Source organism: Bufo bufo, chromosome 1 (genome assembly GCF_905171765.1).
Source record: "Bufo bufo chromosome 1, aBufBuf1.1, whole genome shotgun sequence".
NCBI classification, from domain to species: Eukaryota; Metazoa; Chordata; class Amphibia; order Anura; family Bufonidae; genus Bufo; species Bufo bufo.
Genome location: NC_053389.1, coordinates 769,665,978 through 769,685,432, shown reverse-complemented (window position 1 = coordinate 769,685,432; position 19,455 = coordinate 769,665,978). Strand labels below are relative to the sequence as shown.

The 19,455-nt window shown below is 45.4% G+C and overlaps 1 protein-coding gene and 1 long non-coding RNA gene across 2 annotated transcripts; one reads left to right on the top strand and one right to left on the bottom strand.

Moving 5' to 3' along the window:
- Positions 1-1,442: 1,442 nt before the first annotated feature.
- On the top strand, positions 1,443-9,012 carry LOC120986292. Its single transcript, XR_005775665.1, has 2 exons — positions 1,443-2,439; positions 8,040-9,012. It is a non-coding gene; the product is annotated as an uncharacterized LOC120986292 (long non-coding RNA).
- SFTPC (surfactant protein C) lies at positions 8,706-18,843 on the bottom strand. The gene is made up of 5 exons (XM_040414781.1): positions 18,690-18,843; positions 17,015-17,167; positions 11,754-11,873; positions 10,293-10,400; positions 8,706-9,285 (listed from the first exon to the last, which is right to left on the bottom strand). The coding sequence occupies exons 1-5, from the start codon at positions 18,726-18,728 to the stop codon at positions 9,172-9,174; spliced, it is 534 nt and encodes a 177-aa protein (XP_040270715.1). The 5' UTR covers positions 18,729-18,843; the 3' UTR covers positions 8,706-9,171.
- Between the last annotated feature and the right edge of the window lie 612 nt (positions 18,844-19,455).

Sequence of the window (19,455 nt, the reverse complement as noted above, 5' to 3'; positions counted from 1 at the left end):
TCACGTTTACACTGCCTGGCCTTGTCAGTCAAAGTGCAGAGAGAGCTGAGCCTCTAGGAGTAATGGTAACGCCCCCGTTGCTCCTAGAGGCTCATTTGCATATATTAAAACTTCTCAGCAATGCGGGCACTTATGAAGATGGGACCAACACAGATGCCTTCAGTTGCCAAGCGCACATGTAGCAGGTCAGCCAGTGTCATAGGCACAAATCTGCTGACAGATGTGCTTTAAGTTTATCCTGTAACTCCCTAATATATACTGAAGCAAATGAGACCCTAGTAGGGGAGGATTTCTAGAGATCATTATGTCTACAGATTGTAGACATAATGATGGGAACTTGGATCCCTCTTGACATATGACAGATGTGGCGCCCTGCCCTTTGAGATCAGCATTACCAATAATATTGTGCACTGCTATTCAGTGAGGCTGCCAGACATTGAATATGTTATAACGCTCCCTTGAAGTGTCCACCTTCCAGTGATTTCATCTTCTTGGCTTCCACATGTCCTCAAACAACTCCTAAATATCTTATTGGTCTGGTTATCATCAGTAGCTTGTGATGCACAGCTCCATGTCATTACCATGGGTAATAAAATAAACATGTAATACATACAATGGATTCGGAAAGCCTTCAGAGTAGACTCTTTCACTTTATTGAAAAAGAAAAACTAAAATCTTGCGTTGACATAAGTATTCAGAGCCTTTACTCAGGACTTAGTTGAAGCCCCTTTGGCAGTGATTACAGACTCTAGTCTTCTTGGGGATGAGGCCACAAGGTTTGCACACCTGGATTTGAGGATTTTCTGCCATTCTTCTCTGCAGATCCTCTCAAGCTCTCTCAGGTTGGATGGAGAACGTTGATGGTCAGCCATTTTCAGATCTCTACAGAGATATTCAATTGGGTTCAAGTCAGGGCTCTGGCTGGACCACTCAAAGACATTCACAGAGTTGTCCCTAAGTCACTCCAGTGTTGTCTTGGCGGTGTACTTGGGGTCATTTCCTTGTTTGAAGGTGAACCTTCAGCCCAGTCTGAGGTCCAGAGCACTCTGGATCAGGTTTTCATTAAGAATATTTATGTACTTTGCTCCATTCAGCTTTCTCTCAACCCTGCCTAGTCTTCCTGTCCTTGCTACTGAAAAACACCCCAACAGCATGATGCTACCACCACCATTCTTCACTGTAGGGATGGTATTAGGCAGGTGATGAGCAGTGTCTTGTTTCCCCCGGACATGAAGCTTAGAACTGAGGCCATAAAGTTCAATCTTGGTTTCATCAGACCAGAGAATCTTGTTTCTCACACTCTGAGAGTCCTTTAGGTGCTTTTCTTGCAAACTCCAGGTAGGCTTTTCGTCCTCTGGAAGCACTAGGAGCATCTATCGACGGAGGTACCCGGTCGGGGTGCTAGGCGTTCCGTTACAGCTTTCATGTGTCTTTTACTTTATGGTCTCTCTGCCATAAAGGCCAGATTGGAGAAGTGCTGCAGCGATGGTTGATCTTCTGTAAGTTTTTCCCATCTGCATACAGAATCTTTGGAGCTCAGCCAGACTGACCATTGGGATCTTGGTCACCTCTCTTATCAAGGCCCTTGTTTGATGGGGCGGCCAGCTCTAGGAATACTCTTAGTTGTTCCAAACTTCTTCCATGTAAGAATTATGGAGGCTACTGTGCTTTTGGGAACTTTCAATGCAGCAGAAATATTTTTGTACCTTCTCTAGATCTGTGCCTCCACACAATCCTGTCTCTGGGCTCTACAGGCAATTCTTTCTTCCGCATGGCTTGTTTTTTTCCTCTGATATGAATTGTCATCTGTGAGACCTCATATAGAAAGGGCCATGTCTTTCCAAATTATGTGAATGAACTAAATTTACCACTGGCGACTCCGATCAAGGTGTAGAAACATCTCAGAGATGATCAAGAAAAATGGGAGGCCTGAGGCCTAAGTGTCATAGCAAAGGGTCTGAATACTTATGTCCATGCAAAAATTTAGTTTTTCCTTTTTAATAAATTTGCAAACATTTCAAAAATTTTGTTTTCACTTTATCATCATAGGGTATTGAGTTCAGATTCACGTGAGAAAAGTGAAAGGGTAAACACTTTCCGAATACCCGACTTTGGCAGGGGCTGACTGGAAACAAAGTGGCCTTTGAAAAAAAAAAAACTAATAGTGGCCCCACATTGGCTGAAGGCGGGATCAACAATAATATAGCGCAGCACAAAATGCTGGCCCAGCAGAAAGAACTAGCAGCACAAAATACCTTGGCAGATGTTGGCGCCCTGTGGTGGCCAGCGCCAGCTGCCTCGTTCTGTCCTCCTCCTCCCTCAGTTGTCTCTACTTAAGATATGAAGAAGGGGGCTGATGAGGTGAGACGCAGGCCCCAACACTAAGCCATCCCTACATTCAGCATGCTGCCTGGTCTTTCAGTGCTACTAGACATACAGGTGTCACTACCAGAGCTTTGAGACGTTCTCACAGCTCTGTTTCTCCACCCCTGTGATGATGTCACTACCAGAGCTTGGAGGAGTTCTCACTGCTCTGTTTCTCCGCCCCTGGGATGAGGTCATTACTTTCTGTTTCCTTCCTTCCAGCTGTTCCTCCTATGTTTGATTTCTCTGCCTTTAAATCTCCCCTCCTCCTTTAGAGTGTGGATTATATTTCTCATTTGAGTTGTAGCTCTTGCTTGAGTATCTTCACTTGTATGCTATTTTTTCACTGGACCTTTGTTCTGCTGCAGCAAGTACTCCGGATATTGCCACCTGTCTTTGGATCCGTCTTCTCTGCTGCCGCAGCACCTTCAGCTAAGTGTGCAGACATTGTAGTGTATCTGTTTGTTTTCTGACCGGATCCGAGGCGACCACGGTTCCCTCCATATACTGAGCAGGGCACCGGTGGCCGTGCCCCTTCCACTATTGTAGGGGATACAGTGGTCATCAGTCTTAGGTACGCGGGCATGCCTCGTTCCACCATTAGGATCCGGGTATGTGCTTAGCAGCATAGGGAAAGCTTTGAGGGTCTGACAGGGGTCACCCTTTATCCTCCCTAGTTTGGGTCCGGTCAGTGGCTCTATTTTCTGTGTATGCTCTAGTTGCTCACTTACAGCCGTGACATTATAATCCACCAAAACCGTCTCTTTTGACATGGATCCGCTTTCTGGCCTGGTTGACCGCATGCAGGGTCTTTCTTTGGAGGTAGCGGATCTCCGTCAATCTATGACTCAGCTTCAAGCATTGGGCTCTGCTCCGGCCCATGGAGTCTGTTGCGAGCCAAAGGTCTGACTTCCGGAAACGTTCTCCGGGGGCAGTGAGAATTTTGTTCGCTTCAGAGAGGCATGCAAACTCCATTTTTGCTTGTGTCCCCATTCCTCTGGTAATGAAGAGCAGAGGGTGAGGATTGCCATCTCCCTGCTCAGGGGTAATGCTCAGACTTGGGCATTTTCGCTGCCATCAGGGGATCCCTCCCTTCGATCCGTGGAAAGATTTTTTGTGGCCCTGGGGCAGATATATGATGACCCGGATCGTGTTGCGCTGGCCGAATCTAACTTACGTTTTTTATGCCAGAACAAACTGTCTGCGGAGTTTTATTGTTCTGAATTTCGGAGATGGGCAGCTGATTCAGGTTGGAATGATGCTGCACTCCGGAGTCCGTTCTGTCATGGTCTCTCAGAGAGATTGAAAGATGCGTTTGCTTTCCATGAGAGACCAACGTCCTTAGAGTCTGCCATGTCATTGGCGGTACGCCTTGACAGGCGTCTAAGAGAAAGAAACGAGACCTCTCTGTCCAGCCATTGTCAGTCTAGGGGCAGTGGTGCGGACTCATTCAGTGTGCAAGGGCCTCATCCTGTCTCGGTCCCCTCTGAGGAGGAGCCCATGCAGCTAGGTCGACTTGCCCCTGATAAAAGAGGATTTAGTCCTCAGAGTATGGTGTGTTTTTGTTGTGGGGGCATAGGTCATTTGGCAAATGTTTGTCCCTCTAGGAGATTCTTGAACTGTACTAAGAGCGATAATAAGAGAAAAACCTCAAAAGGTAAATCATCAAACTCTGCTTCATCTGCTACTTTGGGCAAAGTTGATGTAGGAATTGATGCTTTTCCTCTGACCTGCAGTTCCCGTTTTCTCCTGTCTGCCAGGGTGGCGCTAGAGAGCAAAGTCATTTCTTGTGAGATTTTTGTCGATAGTGGAGCGGCCGTCAATCTTATTGACACTCAATTTGTAGCCATGCATGGTTTTCAGGTTTGTACATTAGAAAAGGATATACCTGTTTTTGCTATTGACTCTGCTCCACTCTCACAGAGATCTCTGAAGGGCATTGTTCACAATATCCGGTTGGCTGTGGGTGACACTCATGTGGAGGATATATCTTGTTTTGTCCTTAACGGATTGCCTTCTCCTCTAGTTTTGGGGTTACCCTGGCTCACTAGACATAACCCCACTATTGATTGGCAAGGAAGGCAAATAAATGAGTGGAGTGACTTTTGTAGAGAGAATTGTCTCACAGCGACTTTTGCAGAGGTGTCTACTAAAACTGTGCCATCATTTCTCTCTGATTTCTCGGACGTCTTTTCCGAGAGCGGTGTTCAGGAGCTACCTCCTCACCGGGAGTTTGACTGTCCCATTAACCTCATTCCCGGCGCCAAGCTGCCAAAAGCACGCCTCTACAATCTCTCACAACCGGAAAGAATCGCAATGCGAACCTATATCTCCGAGAGTCTCGATAAGGGGCATATTCATCCCTCAAAATCACCTGTTGCCGCTGTTTTTTTTTTTTTGTTAAAAAAAAAGATGGCTCTCTGAGACATTGCCTAGATTTTAGGGAGCTGAACCGTATCACGATTCGCGATCCCTATCCCCTTCCTCTGATCCCGGACCTCTTCAACCAAATTGTTGGGGCCAAGGTTTTTTCCAAATTGGATTTGAGAGGTGCGTACAACCTGGTCAGGGTCAGAGAGGGGGATGAATGGAAAACGGCCTTTAATACCCCTAACGGGCATTTCGAGAATCTCGTTATGCCTTTCGGCCTGATGAATGCTCCGGCCGTCTTTCAGCATTTTGTTAACAGTATTTTCTACCATTTAATGGGGAAATTTGTATTGGTGTATCTTGATGATATTTTGATTTTTTCCCCTGATGTTCAGACCCATCAGGATCATCTTTTTCAGGTTCTGCAGATTCTGCGGGAAAATAAATTGTACGCCAAGCTGGAGAAATGTGTTTTTATGGTATCAGAGATTCAATTTCTGGGTTTTCTCCTCTCTGCTTCTGGTTTTCGCATGGATCCGGAGAAGGTCCGTGCTGTACTTGAATGGGAGCTTCCCGAGAATCAGAAGGCATTGATGCGCTTTCTGGGTTTTGCAAACTATTACAGAAAGTTCATTTTGAATTATTCCTCTGTTGTCAAACCCCTCACTGACATGACAAAAAAGGGGGCGGATTTTTCCTCTTGGTCGGAGGAGGCGCTTGCAGCTTTTTCTAAGATTAAAGAGAGTTTTGCGTCTGCTCCCGTCTTGGTGCATCCCGATGTTTCCTTACCTTTTATTGTTGAGGTGGATGCTTCCGAGGTGGGTGTGGGTGCGGTTTTGTCCCAGGGCCCTTCTCCTGCCAAATGGCGACCCTGTGCCTTTTTCTCTAAAAAACTCTACCCGGCAGAGAAAAACTATGATGTGGGAGATAGGGAGTTGTTGGCCATCAAGTTGGCTTTCGAGGAATGGCACCATTGGTTGGAGGGGGCCAGGCACCCTATCACCGTTTTTACCGACCATAGGAATCTGGCATACTTGGAGTCGGCCAGGCGTATGAATCCGAGACAGGCCAGATGGTCTCTGTTCTTCTCCAGATTCAATTTTGTCGTTACATTCCGCCCTGGGATCAAAAATGTGAAGGCTGATGCTCTCTCTCGCTGTTTTCCGGGAGGAGGAAACTCCGAGGACCCGGGTCCCATTTTGGCGGAGGGGGTAGTTGTTTCTGCTCTATATTCTGATTTGGAGGCCGAGGTCCAGGCTGCCCAGACTGAGGCACCTGCCCGTTGTCCTTCTGGGAAGTTGTTTGTGCCTCCTGAGCTACGTCACAAACTCTTCAAGGAGCATCATGATACTGTTCTTGCTGGTCTCCCCGGGAGTAGAGCCACGGTAGATCTCATTGCTCAGAGATTTTGGTGGCCGGCTCTTCGTAAGTCGGTAGAGGGTTTTGTGGCTGCTTGTGAGACGTGCGCTCGCGCTAAGGTCCCTCGTTCACGGCCTTCAGGTTCCCTTCTCCCGTTACCCATACCTTCCCGTCCTTGGACACACCTGTCCATGGACTTTATCACGGATCTTCCTCGTTCCTCAGGGAAGTCGGTGATCCTGGTGGTGGTGGACCGTTTTAGCAAGATGGCTCATTTCGTACCTTTCCCTGGTTTACCCAATGCTAAAACGTTTGCGCAAGCTTTTGTCGACCATATTGTTAAGTTGCATGGCATTCCCTCTGATATTGTTTCCGATAGAGGCACGCAGTTTGTGTCCAGATTCTGGAAGGCTTTCTGTTCTCGCCTGGGGGTTCGGCTGTCCTTCTCTTCTGCTTTTCACCCGCAGTCGAATGGTCAGACTGAGCGCCTCAATCAGAATCTGGAGACATATTTGCGCTGTTTTGTGGCAGAGAATCAGGAGGATTGGTGTTCATTTCTCCCTCTTGCTGAGTTTGCTCTGAACAACCGTCGTCAGGAATCTTCTGATAAGTCACCATTCTTTGGTGCATATGGGTTCCATCCGCAGTTTGGGACATTCTCGGGAGGGGCTCCTTCTGGTTTACCTGAGGAGGAGAGATTTTCCTCGTCTTTGTCTACCATTTGGCAAAAGATTCAGAGTAATCTTAGAAAGATGAGTGAGAAGTATAAGCGTGTGGCTGATAAGAGACGTGTGCCTGGTCCGGACCTGAATGTGGGTGATCTGGTGTGGTTGTCTACAAAAAATATTAAACTGAAGGTTCCCTCCTGGAAATTGGGTCCCAAGTTTATTGGGCCTTATAAAATCTTGTCAGTCATCAATCCTGTTGCCTTCCGTCTTGATCTTCCACGGGTTTGGAAGATACATAATGTATTTCACAGATCTCTCTTAAAACCATATGTCCAGCCCACGGTACCCTCCTCTTTGCCTCCTCCTCCGATTTTGGTTGATGGCAATCTGGAGTTTGAGGTTTCCAGAATTGTGGACTCTCGCATTGTCCGCGGTTCTCTTCAGTACCTCGTTCATTGGAGGGGTTATGGTCCTGAGGAGAGGATGTGGGTTCTGGTGTCGGACATTAAAGCCACTCGCCTCATCAGGGCATTTCATAGGGCTCATCCTGAGAAGGTGGGTCCTGGGTGTCCGGAGTCCACCCGTAGAGGGGGGGGGGGGGGGTACTGTCACTACCAGAGCTTTGAGACGTTCTCACAGCTCTGTTTCTCCACCCCTGTGATGATGTCACTACCAGAGCTTGGAGGAGTTCTCACTGCTCTGTTTCTCCACCCCTGGGATGAGGTCATTACTTTCTGTTTCCTTCCTTCCAGCTGTTCCTCCTATGTTTGATTTCTCTGCCTTTAAATCTCCCCTCCTCCTTTTGTAGAGTGTGGATTATATTTCTCATTTGAGTTGTAGCTCTTGCTTGAGTATCTTCACTTGTATGCTATCTTTTCACTGGACCTTTGTTCTGCTGCAGCAAGTACTCCGGATATTGCCACCTGTCTTTGGATCCGTCTTCTCTGCTGCTGCAGCACCTTCAGCTAAGTGTGCAGACATTGTAGTGTATCTGTTTGTTTTCTGACCGGATCCGAGGCGACCACGGTTCCCTCCATATACTGAGCAGGGCACCGGTGGCCGTGCCCCTTCCACTATTGTAGGGGTTACAGTGGTCATCAGTCTTAGGTACGCGGGCATGCCTTGTTCCACCATTAGGATCCGGGTATGTGCTTAGCAGCATAGGGAAAGCTTTGAGGGTCTGACAGGGGTCACCCTTTATCCTCCCTAGTTTGGGTCCGGTCAGTGGCTCTATTTTCTGTGTATGCTCTAGTTGCTCACTTACAGCCGTGACAACAGGAGAATACAGCACCTCATACCTAGTATTACATCCTGTGATGTCTCCTCTCATGTAGAAGTTCACTTTCCTCATCTTTTATATTCGAGCCAGACCTCCATGACGACTTCTTTCAGCCATATCTTATCTCTGCAGTTCGACACACAGACATCTTAGACTCCTCACTTTTTCATCACCCTTTCCACCTTCTCAACTCAAATTCCTCATCCCGATGCCCTAACTGTGTTATCCTGCTGCCTCCCCCAATACTATGCCCAAAAAGTTGCCAAGTATGGCACTCACTCACCACTTTTCTGTGTGGGGCATAGCAGGAGGGAACTGGGCCTCTGTGGCTATTTAATATGATTTAAGCCACAGAATGGCGCCAACCCCTAACTCGGGTATACTTGAGGTTTTTGGCGCACGGAGGACAAGAGACGCGCCTAATGTATTGGTCACACCGGCGTTAACAATTGGAAAAGGGTTGAGGTCAACACCGACAAGGAGACGTGCCCATAGGAACATCCACAAGACAGCCCACATGCATTGTGAGAGCTCGTTCATTCATTTCATTAGGGTCTGGTTATTTCTAATAGCTAATGTGCGTTCAGATTCAACCGCAGGTGTCCATAACCGTGCGTATCCAGAGTGACGTCCGGATTACCAAGTCAATAGATCACATTCCTAGCTGAATGCTGAAATTTTTTTTATTTTGAATTTGATTTGAACATCATTTTTCCACAATACAATTCAGATGTGAGAAAATGCACATAAAATATACAAGTCTGTCTATAGCATCCGGGAATGAAGAAAGCAGTCACATGCGGCGATGCGGGGTGTAGGCGTCATCGGGTTCTTACTGTATCGGGCGCTATGGTTTACAGCATATCATACCTGGTTATTGAATGGGGAGTGGTAAAAACATGGCAGTGAGATGTGTGGTCTTTGGAGGGGGGTGGTCATCCATGGTGGATGTTATATTACAGGGGACCATATGTATAAGCATATGATGTATATAATCTATATGCTGCGGTAGGTTGCAGGTACATATACACATGTGTTGCACTACGTGTTTGTAGGTTACACATCTGGACAAGGCAGGTAGAGGTGTTGTGGAGGACACAGATGAATGTCAGTGAATTTCGGAAGCGTCCATTAGGTCCAGTAGACTGGCAGATCTCCACACAGCACCCGGATGGTGGTGCCCAGGATGGAAGGATCACTCACCAGCTTTTCGGGGTCATTCTGTTTGACAGCCTCAGAGCCCACCTAGGTGGGAAAGCAAACAAATTACAGTATAAGATGACGCCAAGATCATATTTCATTCAGAATGACACAGACATAGATCATAGAAGCTCAGCTAAGCTGTCGAGGAGGGGGTGGGTCTGGCGGCACAATGTTGACTGATTCCACTAACAGCCAGAGATTCAATTTTGTCTCAAGGAAAAAGGTCCAGGTGACCACAAATAAAATCCAAAACCTTTATTGGATCATCTGGGTAAGGACATAGCAGTACACAAACAAAAATATATATATATTTACCACGTTTCGGATCTTAAACAGTACGATCATTCCTCATGGCGCACTGATCGTATTGTTTACGATTCTAAACGCTTTGGATTTTTTGTGTACCGCTGTGTCCTTACCCAGATGATCCAATAAAGATTTATTTATAGTGAGCTGGACCTTTTCCCTTGAAATTACTGTGGCGCAGTCTTGGCACGTCCGTGCTCCCCGGCCCAGGTGAGCTGTGATTATTTCTTTCTCACAGAGGTTAAAACAGCCATCGTCGTCATCCGCCTACAATTATATATATATGTGTTCAGTTTAATAGGCATTTAATAATACATAAAAAATGTTGGTATCTAGCGCTGTAAAATTTTTTATAAAATATAAATAAATATATATATTATAAAAAATTAAAAAAATATATATATATGCAAGAAGGCAGCACACAAATATATATATATATATATAAAAAAAATGTTTATTCACCCATGGATGAATAAACTTTTTTCTTTTTATATTTGAGTGTGCGGCCTATTTGTATTTTTTACTTATTTGGGCAGTAGTCTTGTCCCATTGGGCTTGCACCTCTGTTTTTCTTTCTTTTTATTGTCTAGTGCTGACATATTTTTTTTATATATATTATATATATACACACACACACACACAAAAAAAACTATGAAAGAAAGAAACATATAGAAATAAAATAGACGCTTTAACAAGTGACAGGGATGCTGCTGCCCTATAGTTTCTATCCTATAATACATTACCTTGCTCAGCACATTTTCGGCAATGTTCTGGAGACTCTGTATGTGTTCTGGTTCCATACGTGTAATGTAACACGCGTGTCCAGGGCGTGGGCGAGTGCAGATCAGCAGCTGGAAGTACAGACAGGGTTTATAACATCTGCCTCATTCTCAGCAGTCATTAGAAAGGCAATGGATCACATTTAGGCAGGGAGAGAAGCTCTTAGTCCCCAGTGCAAAAGCTTTACCTGGAGCCACCACTAGGGGACAGGTCACACTTTTGTGTCCCATCATATCTGCCTATACCCAGCGCTACCCTTGTTCCCCTCTGCTCTTTCTTCTTTCTGGTCCAGCGATGATATGTGACCTAAGTGATAATGACACGTTAGCACCACAGCCTGTGATTGGCTGCAGCAGTTCCATCTCATCTATGGGGTAGGATGGATAGGGACTGGTGGCAGACCAGGGAAGTGCTGGAAAACTTATTTTATTATTTTATGGACAACCTCTTTAACCACTAAACAACCCTAGACCTGCGGGGATATTCGATTTTAACCCATAACTTCTTCTATTGATATTTTTATAACTATTAATAATAGGTACCAATAGTAACCCCTTCATCTCCCTAGACCACTACAGATACTAGGTATTCAATGCTAAGACCTCTAGGGATATTACTATACTATATACTATACATATACTACATAGTATGTATACTATACTATGACTAACCCCTTAACCACCTTATGTACCATGGATGCCAACACACTTGGAGACCCTCCTTTTAAAGAGAACCTGTCACCTTTCCTGACATGTCTGTTTTAGTAACTACTTGCATCCCCCGTGTAGTAACAACTCTGGAGCCTCTTTTGTTAGGACTCTATGATGTGTTATTCCTGTATTATTCCTGCTAGAAGGGTAGCGCCGCACGGTCAGGTTTCCTGATGCAATTCTGGAAGCCAAAACCAAGAGGAGAAGTTGTATCTGTCTTTTATACTTTCTCTCTTTTTATGATCCACTCCCGATTAATGGCTTCCAAAATGGCATTGAGAAACCTGACCTTGAAGATATAAAAGACTTGCCAGCAGTTTGCAATAAAGGTCTAGATGGGTGTCACCAGTTGGGGGTGTGTCCCTGCACGATTTGAAACTGGCAGCGCTGATTGGATAGTGTCAGGCTGTGCAGGGACACACCCCTAACTGGTAACACCCAACTGCACCTTCATTGCAGATTGTTGGCAATTCATTCATAAACTTCTAGTCGGAATAACAGGGGAATGGCACTACATGGAGTCATAAAAATAGATGCTTCAGGATTGTTATGACATGGGGAATGGAGGTAGTTAGTAAACCAGACATGTCAGGAGAGGCGACAGCTCCTTTATAAAAATCCTGCATTTTTCTCATATTCTTTTGCCTTATATAAAAGTGGACCCCCGGAGTTGGCGTTCACTTGTGACTGCACCCTCAGTAGTGATCACAGTACCTTGCTGTAGTCGTACACAACACTAGCCGAAGTGTTGATGCCAGTGTCTAGGTGAAAGGTTGCCACGCCACTACTTCTTAGCTTGGCATCCGTTCCGTCATGCAGAGACATCTGGAAAATCTAAGGGGACAGAGATACAGCAGTGAAGATGATTGTGCGCGTGTATACCCCAAGAAAGGGCAGTGCGGAGAAGAGATACCGTAAATGGCTTACCCCTAGCGGCCGGGACATATACACGTATTGAAGGGTAGTCCGATGAAGAACACCCTGCTTTCAGGGAGTAAAGAGGGGGTCCCCTATTCTGCACCCTCATCCCTTAGCCAGAGAGACAGCAGCTACAAAGAGTGGGGCACATTTACTAAGGGCTTTGCAACTTTTTTAGGATAACAAAAGGTCACAAGTCCCTTTTTTAATGGCTCTGTAACAATATTTAGTCGCACGGACAATTGGGAGTGGTGGGGGCATGTCAGGGACAGAACTCTGAATCGGGGAAATGTACTAATTGTACGCCTGGATACAAGCATAAATGTAGTTGAAAACCTATTTTTTTCATGACACGCTTAATTCATAGATGCGCCTAATTCATGACGAGGCGCACGCCTCATCCTAAATGAGCCGTCTACCTCAGTTGCGCAGCAAGAAAGTGGCACGATATTTCATGTAATGTATGTCAATGGTTTCGTAATTGAACAAGGTCACAGGGGTCAGAGGTCACACAACTTTCACCCCATTGACTTTAGTGGAATCGACACATGACCCACCTACGTCTTGGTTCTAAAATAATCGCACGACAGCAAATTGCGGACAAGTCGCACATATTTTTGGGTTGTGTGACTTTTCTGCTTCTGGCTCTCGCGCGACACATCTTACCGTGTAGCCAAACCCTAAGGGGCCGTTCACACAACGTTTTTTTTTTTGCTGAATTTTGGAGCAGACAGCCACAGCAAAACCTCCACCACCAAAATCCTACCGGCAGTCGCGTTCTTTCTGCCTCCCATTCATTTGAAAGAGCGTGGAGCAGCGGAATGAATGAGAAGTGGACACAAGAAAGAAACCACGCGGCCACTGGCGAAGTTCCAGCGTGGGTGTCCGTGCCAAAATTCCACGGCAAAAGATGCTGTGTGAACATACCCTAGGGCCCCTTTCACACGAGCGAGTTTTCCACGCGGGTGCGATGCGTGATGTGAACGCATAGCACCCGCACTGAATCCTGACCCATTCATTTCAATGAGTCTGTGTACATGAGCGTTGTTTTTCACGCATCACTTGTGCGTTGCGTGAGAATCGCAGCATGTTCTATATTCAGCATTTTTCACGCAGCCCTGGCCCCATAGAAGTGAATGGGGCTTCAGTGAAAAACGCATTCGCAGATGTTGTTTGTAAACATTCAGTTTTTTTTTTCACGCACGTGAAAAACGCCACGCAGAAAAAACTGAAACACTGAACGCAAATGCAGACAAAACTGACTGAACCTGCTGGCGTAAGGCCTCTTTCACACGAGCGAGTTTTCCGTGCGGGTGCAATGTATGACGTGAACGCATAGCACCAGCACTGAATCCGGACCCATTCATTTCAATGGTTCTGTGTACATGAGCGTTGTTTTTCACGCATCAGTTCTGCGTTGCGTGAGAATCGCAGCATGTTCTATATTCAGCATTTTTCACGCAGCCCTGGCCCCATAGAAGTGAATGGGGCTGCGTGAGTAACGCATCGCATCTGGAAGCAAGTGCGGGTGCGATGCGTTTTTCACTGATGGTTGCTAGGAGATGTTGTTTGTAAACCTTCAGTTTTTTATCACGCGTGTGAAAAATGCATCAAAACGCATTGCACCCGCGCGGAAAAAACGGAACAACTGAACGCAATCGCAGACAAAACTGACTGAACTTGCTTGCAAAATAGTGCAAGTTTCACTGAACGCATCCGGACCTAATCCGGCACGCTCGTGTGAAAGGGGCCTAATGGTGCGAGTTTCACTGAAGGAATCGTGAACGTATCCTGATCCAATCCGTATCGTTCGTGTGAAAGAGGCCTAAGGCCTCTTTCACACGGGCGTTGCGGGAAAATGTGCGGGTGCGTTACGGGAACACCCGCGATTTTTCCGCACGAGTGCAAAACATTGTAATGCGTTTTGCACTCGCGTGAAAAAGATCGCGCTTGTTTGGTACCCAAACCCGAACTTCTTCACAGAAGTTCGGGCTTGGGATCGGTGTTGTGTAGATTGTATTATTTTCCCTTATAACATGGTTATAAGGGAAAATAATAGCATTCTGAATACAGAATGCATAGTACAATAGGGCTGGAGGGGTTAAAAAATAAAATAAAAAAATTTAACTCACCTTAGTCCACTTGATCGCGTAGCCCGGCATCTCCTTCTGGATTCATCTGATCTCTGTGCAGCAACAGGACCTTTGATGACGTCACTCCAGTCATCACATGGTACGTCACATGATCTTTTACCATGGTGATGGATCATGTGATGACCGGAATGACGTCACCAAAGGTCCTGTTGCTGCACAGAGATCAGATGAAGCTAGAAGGAGATGCCGGGCTACGCGATCAAGTGGACTAAGGTGAGTTAAATTATTATCTATTTATTTTTAACCCCTCCAGCGATGTTTTACTATGCATTCTGTATTCAGAATGCTATTATTTTCCCTTATAACCATGTTACAAGGGAAAATAATAATGATCGGGTCTCCATCCCGATCGTCTCCTAGCAACCGTGCGTGAAAATCGCACCGCATCCGCACTTGCTTGCGGATGCTTGCGATTTTCACGCAACCCCAATTATTTCTATGGGGCCTGCGTTACGTGAAAAACGCACAAAGAGGAGCATGCTGCGATTTTCACGCAACGCACAAGTGATGCGTGAAAATCACCGCTCGTGTGCACAGCCCCATAGAAATGAATGGGTCAGGATTCAGTGCGGGTGCAATGCGTTCACCTCCCGCATCGCATCCGCGCGGAATACTCGCTCGTGTGAAAGGGGCCTAAGGATGGCTCCAAGCGGTGCAGATTTATGTGCAGAAAATTGGCATGAAACCTGCACATAAATCCGCACTATTTATTGCGTTTTTGTGCAGTTTTTGGTGCGGATTTGATGCCGATTTTCTGCAGATCTCACCATTTTATTGAAATGGGTAAAAGACGCACACACAAAAAAAGAAAACCTACAACAACAATTGACCGGCTACAGATTTCAAAATCACAAAAAAGGCAAAGTGTCCACGAGATCTCTCTTATGGACAGTACTGTATTACCGGCGTAATCCGAAGCGTGTGCAGGAACCTAGTTCACGACTAATTCTTAAAAAATCAGCGCAGGATCCGCATGTTTTTTTTTTAACCAATGGGTTCACTTCTTTACAAAGCTGAATTTTCAGCTTGATGTTTTTGAAGCAGATCTGTGTCAAAAAAGCATAGAAAATGCACAAAAACACAGAAACTTTCATGGAGCTGTTTTTTTTTCAGCTTGGGAGATTCAGCGCCAATTCTGCCCCAAGGCAGGACGCGCTGCTTCTCTTTTCCACACTTCTTTTTTTACAAGTAAAAAAAAAAAAGCACGCGCTGCTTCCCATTGAAATGAAAGGAAGGCTGTTTTGAGGTGTTTTTGGAGCTGATTTTTAGGCAGAAACTCTCCAAAATCGGTGCCTAAAAACTCAGTGTGAACTGGCCCTTAGGCCTCACGCACACAACCGTTGTTGGCCGGTGCCTATATTGCAGCCCGCAAACCGCAGCTCCGCAATATAAGGACACTGACCGTTCACTTGAATGGGTCCGCAATCCGGAAAGGTTTTCAAAAAAGTAGGATGCAGATCACTTGAATGGGGTCCGTGTCTGCATGAGGGCGGCCACGTGGTCCGTGCCCATGCATTGCAGACCGCAATTTGAGATCTGCAGCACGGGCACAGGCCAACAACGGCCGTGTGCATGAGGTCTTAGGATAGGCTCACCAGAGTTTTTTTGGAGGAGGTTTTTTTTTAAGGCAGATTTTCCTGCGGGTTTTTCAGCCAATTCTGCCCCAAGGCAGGACGCGCTGCTTCTCTTTTCCACACTTCTTTTTTTACAAGTAAAAAAAAAAAAGCACGCGCTGCTTCCCATTGAAATGAAAGGAAGGCTGTTTTGAGGTGTTTTTGGAGCTGATTTTTAGGCAGAAACTCTCCAAAATCGGTGCCTAAAAACTCAGTGTGAACTGGCCCTTAGGCCTCACGCACACAACCGTTGTTGGCCGGTGCCTATATTGCAGCCCGCAAACCGCAGCTCCGCAATATAAGGACACTGACCGTTCACTTGAATGGGTCCGCAATCCGGAAAGGTTTTCAAAAAAGTAGGATGCAGATCACTTGAATGGGGTCCGTGTCTGCATGAGGGCGGCCACGTGGTCCGTGCCCATGCATTGCAGACCGCAATTTGAGATCTGCAGCACGGGCACAGGCCAACAACGGCCGTGTGCATGAGGTCTTAGGATAGGCTCACCAGAGTTTTTTTGGAGGAGGTTTTTTTTTAAGGCAGATTTTCCTGCGGGTTTTTCAGCCAAAGCAAAGAAGTGGATTTTAAAGGGATTGGAAATATAAAGGAAGGATTTCTCCTTCCTGCTGGATCTACCTCCGGCTTTGGCTGAAAAACCTGCCTCAAAACCTTCTTTAAAAACCTCTGCGTGAACCCACCCTATAGGATTATTTTGGGGGGGGGGGGGAAGAGTAGATTTATCCAGCGGAGGGTAATTCGGTAGTGGACACATCAGGTACGTGCTCAGGTGAGTAGATTAGATACAGATCAGGAGCGGCAGATACCACTACTATATACTACAGCCCTGACTGATTACACTGTATTGCAGATCATTCATTAAGAGTCATTAAGCCATAATGTTACTACCGTGATACCAGAGCTTAGTCCTTTGTATCAGACTAATAACTATTAGAAAATGCTTACAGTATATACTTAATATGTAATTTGGCGGAGTGTGCTGTGTACTGCATCATCTGAATTAACAAAAATTACCCCATCGGCTCTGCTACATCTCTACACGTAGTAACCAGATGTTATATGCAAGCGGTGGGTGGTACTGGATAACTGCTCATTTATACAACCTGCCCCATGGGCTACTGGGCCGTACACAAAATGATCCAAATTTCTGACGCATTTACTTTTCCAGTAGTGGAGATCTGACAACTGACAACAACCCTGCGGATGAACGACAAAAATACATGTATAAATGGAATCAAGACTTTCATTGTGTTACACCATGCATTTACTTCCTACCGTCTCTGTGTGTTTCTGGCTCATATGCACACTCATCAAGAGGACGGCAATGAGAACCACAACCAGGACTACCACAACCAGCACCACACACAGGAGCTTCTTAACACCACCAAGACATGGGATACGGGGCATGGGAAGCAGCTCTGAGTATACCTGGGAGAAAGAGAGGACAATGTGAGCTAAACTGAGCATTCTAAACCACGATATAAGCAGATTATTATATACAATAAACTAAACGGAGCATTCTAACTCCTCATACAGTATTAGAAGATGTATATCTTCTAATACTGTATGAGGAGTTTGAATGCTCCGTTTAGTTTATTGTATATAATAATCTACTTATATCGTGGTTTAGAATGCTCATTTTAGCACCCGCACAAGTATATCCACTGTGAGCTAAAATGAGCTTTCTAAATTATGACATTAGGATATTATTATGCATCATAAATTTAACTGAGCATTCTAGACCATATTAGTAGATTAGTATACACTATACTGACCATTCTAACTCGTCATATTAGCAGATTTTTATCCACTGGGGGCTAAAATGAGCATTCTAAACCATGATATTAAATTCTTCACCTATGACATAAATGAGCATTCTAAACCATGATATTAAATTCTTCACCTATGACATAAATGAGCATTCTAAACCATGATATTAGATTCTCCACCTATGACATAAATAATCATAATGGCAGCAGATTATTATCCATTATGAGTTAAATAAGCATTCTAAGACATGACGTTACTAGATTATTCTCCATTAAAAAATAAAGTGAGCATTCTAACTCATCCTACTAGATTATCCACCTATGAGATAGAATGAGCATTCTAAATCATGATGATAGAAAATTATTATTTACTATGAGCTAAAATGAACATTCTAGAGTCTTGACCATAATATTAGTAGAATATTATACACTATACTGGATGTTTGATTTTTAACCTCTGAAATAAAGTACCGTTGCACCGTCTGTGTATTGAGCTGGATTACCTTTCTTTCTACGGCATTCAAGTGAATGGGTCCGCATCTGTGATGCGGAATGCACACAGAACGGTGTCCGTTTATTGCGGATCTGCATATGCGGTCCGCAATATGGCAACGGAACCCATACGTTCGTGTGAACAAGCCCTAGGGGCTTGCTCACACGACCGTCGTTGCCGTATTGCGGCCCGCATACGGCGGGTCCGCAATACACGGGGCACTGGCCATGTGCATTCCGCATCATAAATGCAGACCCATTCACTTGAAGGGTTCCGCAAAACCGGAGATGCGTTGCGGAATGGAAACATGGAACGGAACCCTACGGAAGCACTACGGAGTGCTTTCGTGGGTTCCGTTCCGTGCCTCCACACTGAAAAAAAATAGAACTTGCTTTATCTTTTTGCGGAACAGACAGATCGCGGACCCCATTCAAGTGAATGGAATCGCGATCTGCATGCGGCAGCCCCACGGTCGGTGCCCGTGCATTGCGGACCGCAATATGCGGTCCACAGCACAGGCACGGAGGGGCCACGGTCGTGTAAACAAGCCCTAACTGATATCATTTTAGGGGTTTTTCTCCACTGTACTATAAGATTGGCAGTTCATGGTCTGAGCCATATCATACCCCTAGATGCTACACTCCTAATCCAAGCATGGAATAGTGCTTGAGGTCTCAGGGTCACTCACCGGTGGGGTGTCCATCAGCACAGTCTTGCTCTGCTCCATGGCTGGCTGTTCTCTGTTATCCGCAGGCTGTGTGCTTGGAGTCTTCACTCAGTATATATCCCTGGACCTACAGCAGCGTCATCGCTGTGGAGTGCTCCTTAGCCTTCTTTTAGAGTGTTTACTTCTACAGAGAAATATTTAAGGACAGACATACTTCTAACATTTCAAGAGGTTTCACTAAAACATGTTCTGCCCGATACACTTGGGAATTGGTTATCTTTCCTCATTTCTTAACCCTTTATTTAAAACTATGGGGTCATTTAGCAAACTGATGTAAAGTAGACATATTGTATAGAGACATCCACTGAGCACTACATATCGTATAGAGACATCCACTGAGCTCTACATATTGTATAGAGACATCCACTGAGCTCTACATATTGTATAGAGACATCCACTGAGCACTACATATTGTATAGAGACATCCATTGAGCTCTACAAATTGTATGGAGACATCCACTGAGAACTACATATTGTATAGAGACATCCACTGAGCTCTACATATCGTATAGAGACATCCACTGAGCTCTACATATCGTATAGAGACATCCACTCAGCTCTACATATTGTATAGAGACATCCACTGAGCTCTACAAATTGTATAGAGACATCCACTGAGCACTACATATTGTATAGAGACATCCACTGAGCACTACATATCGTATAGAGACATCCACTGAGCTCTACATATTGTATAGAGACATCCACTGAGCTCTACATATTGTAT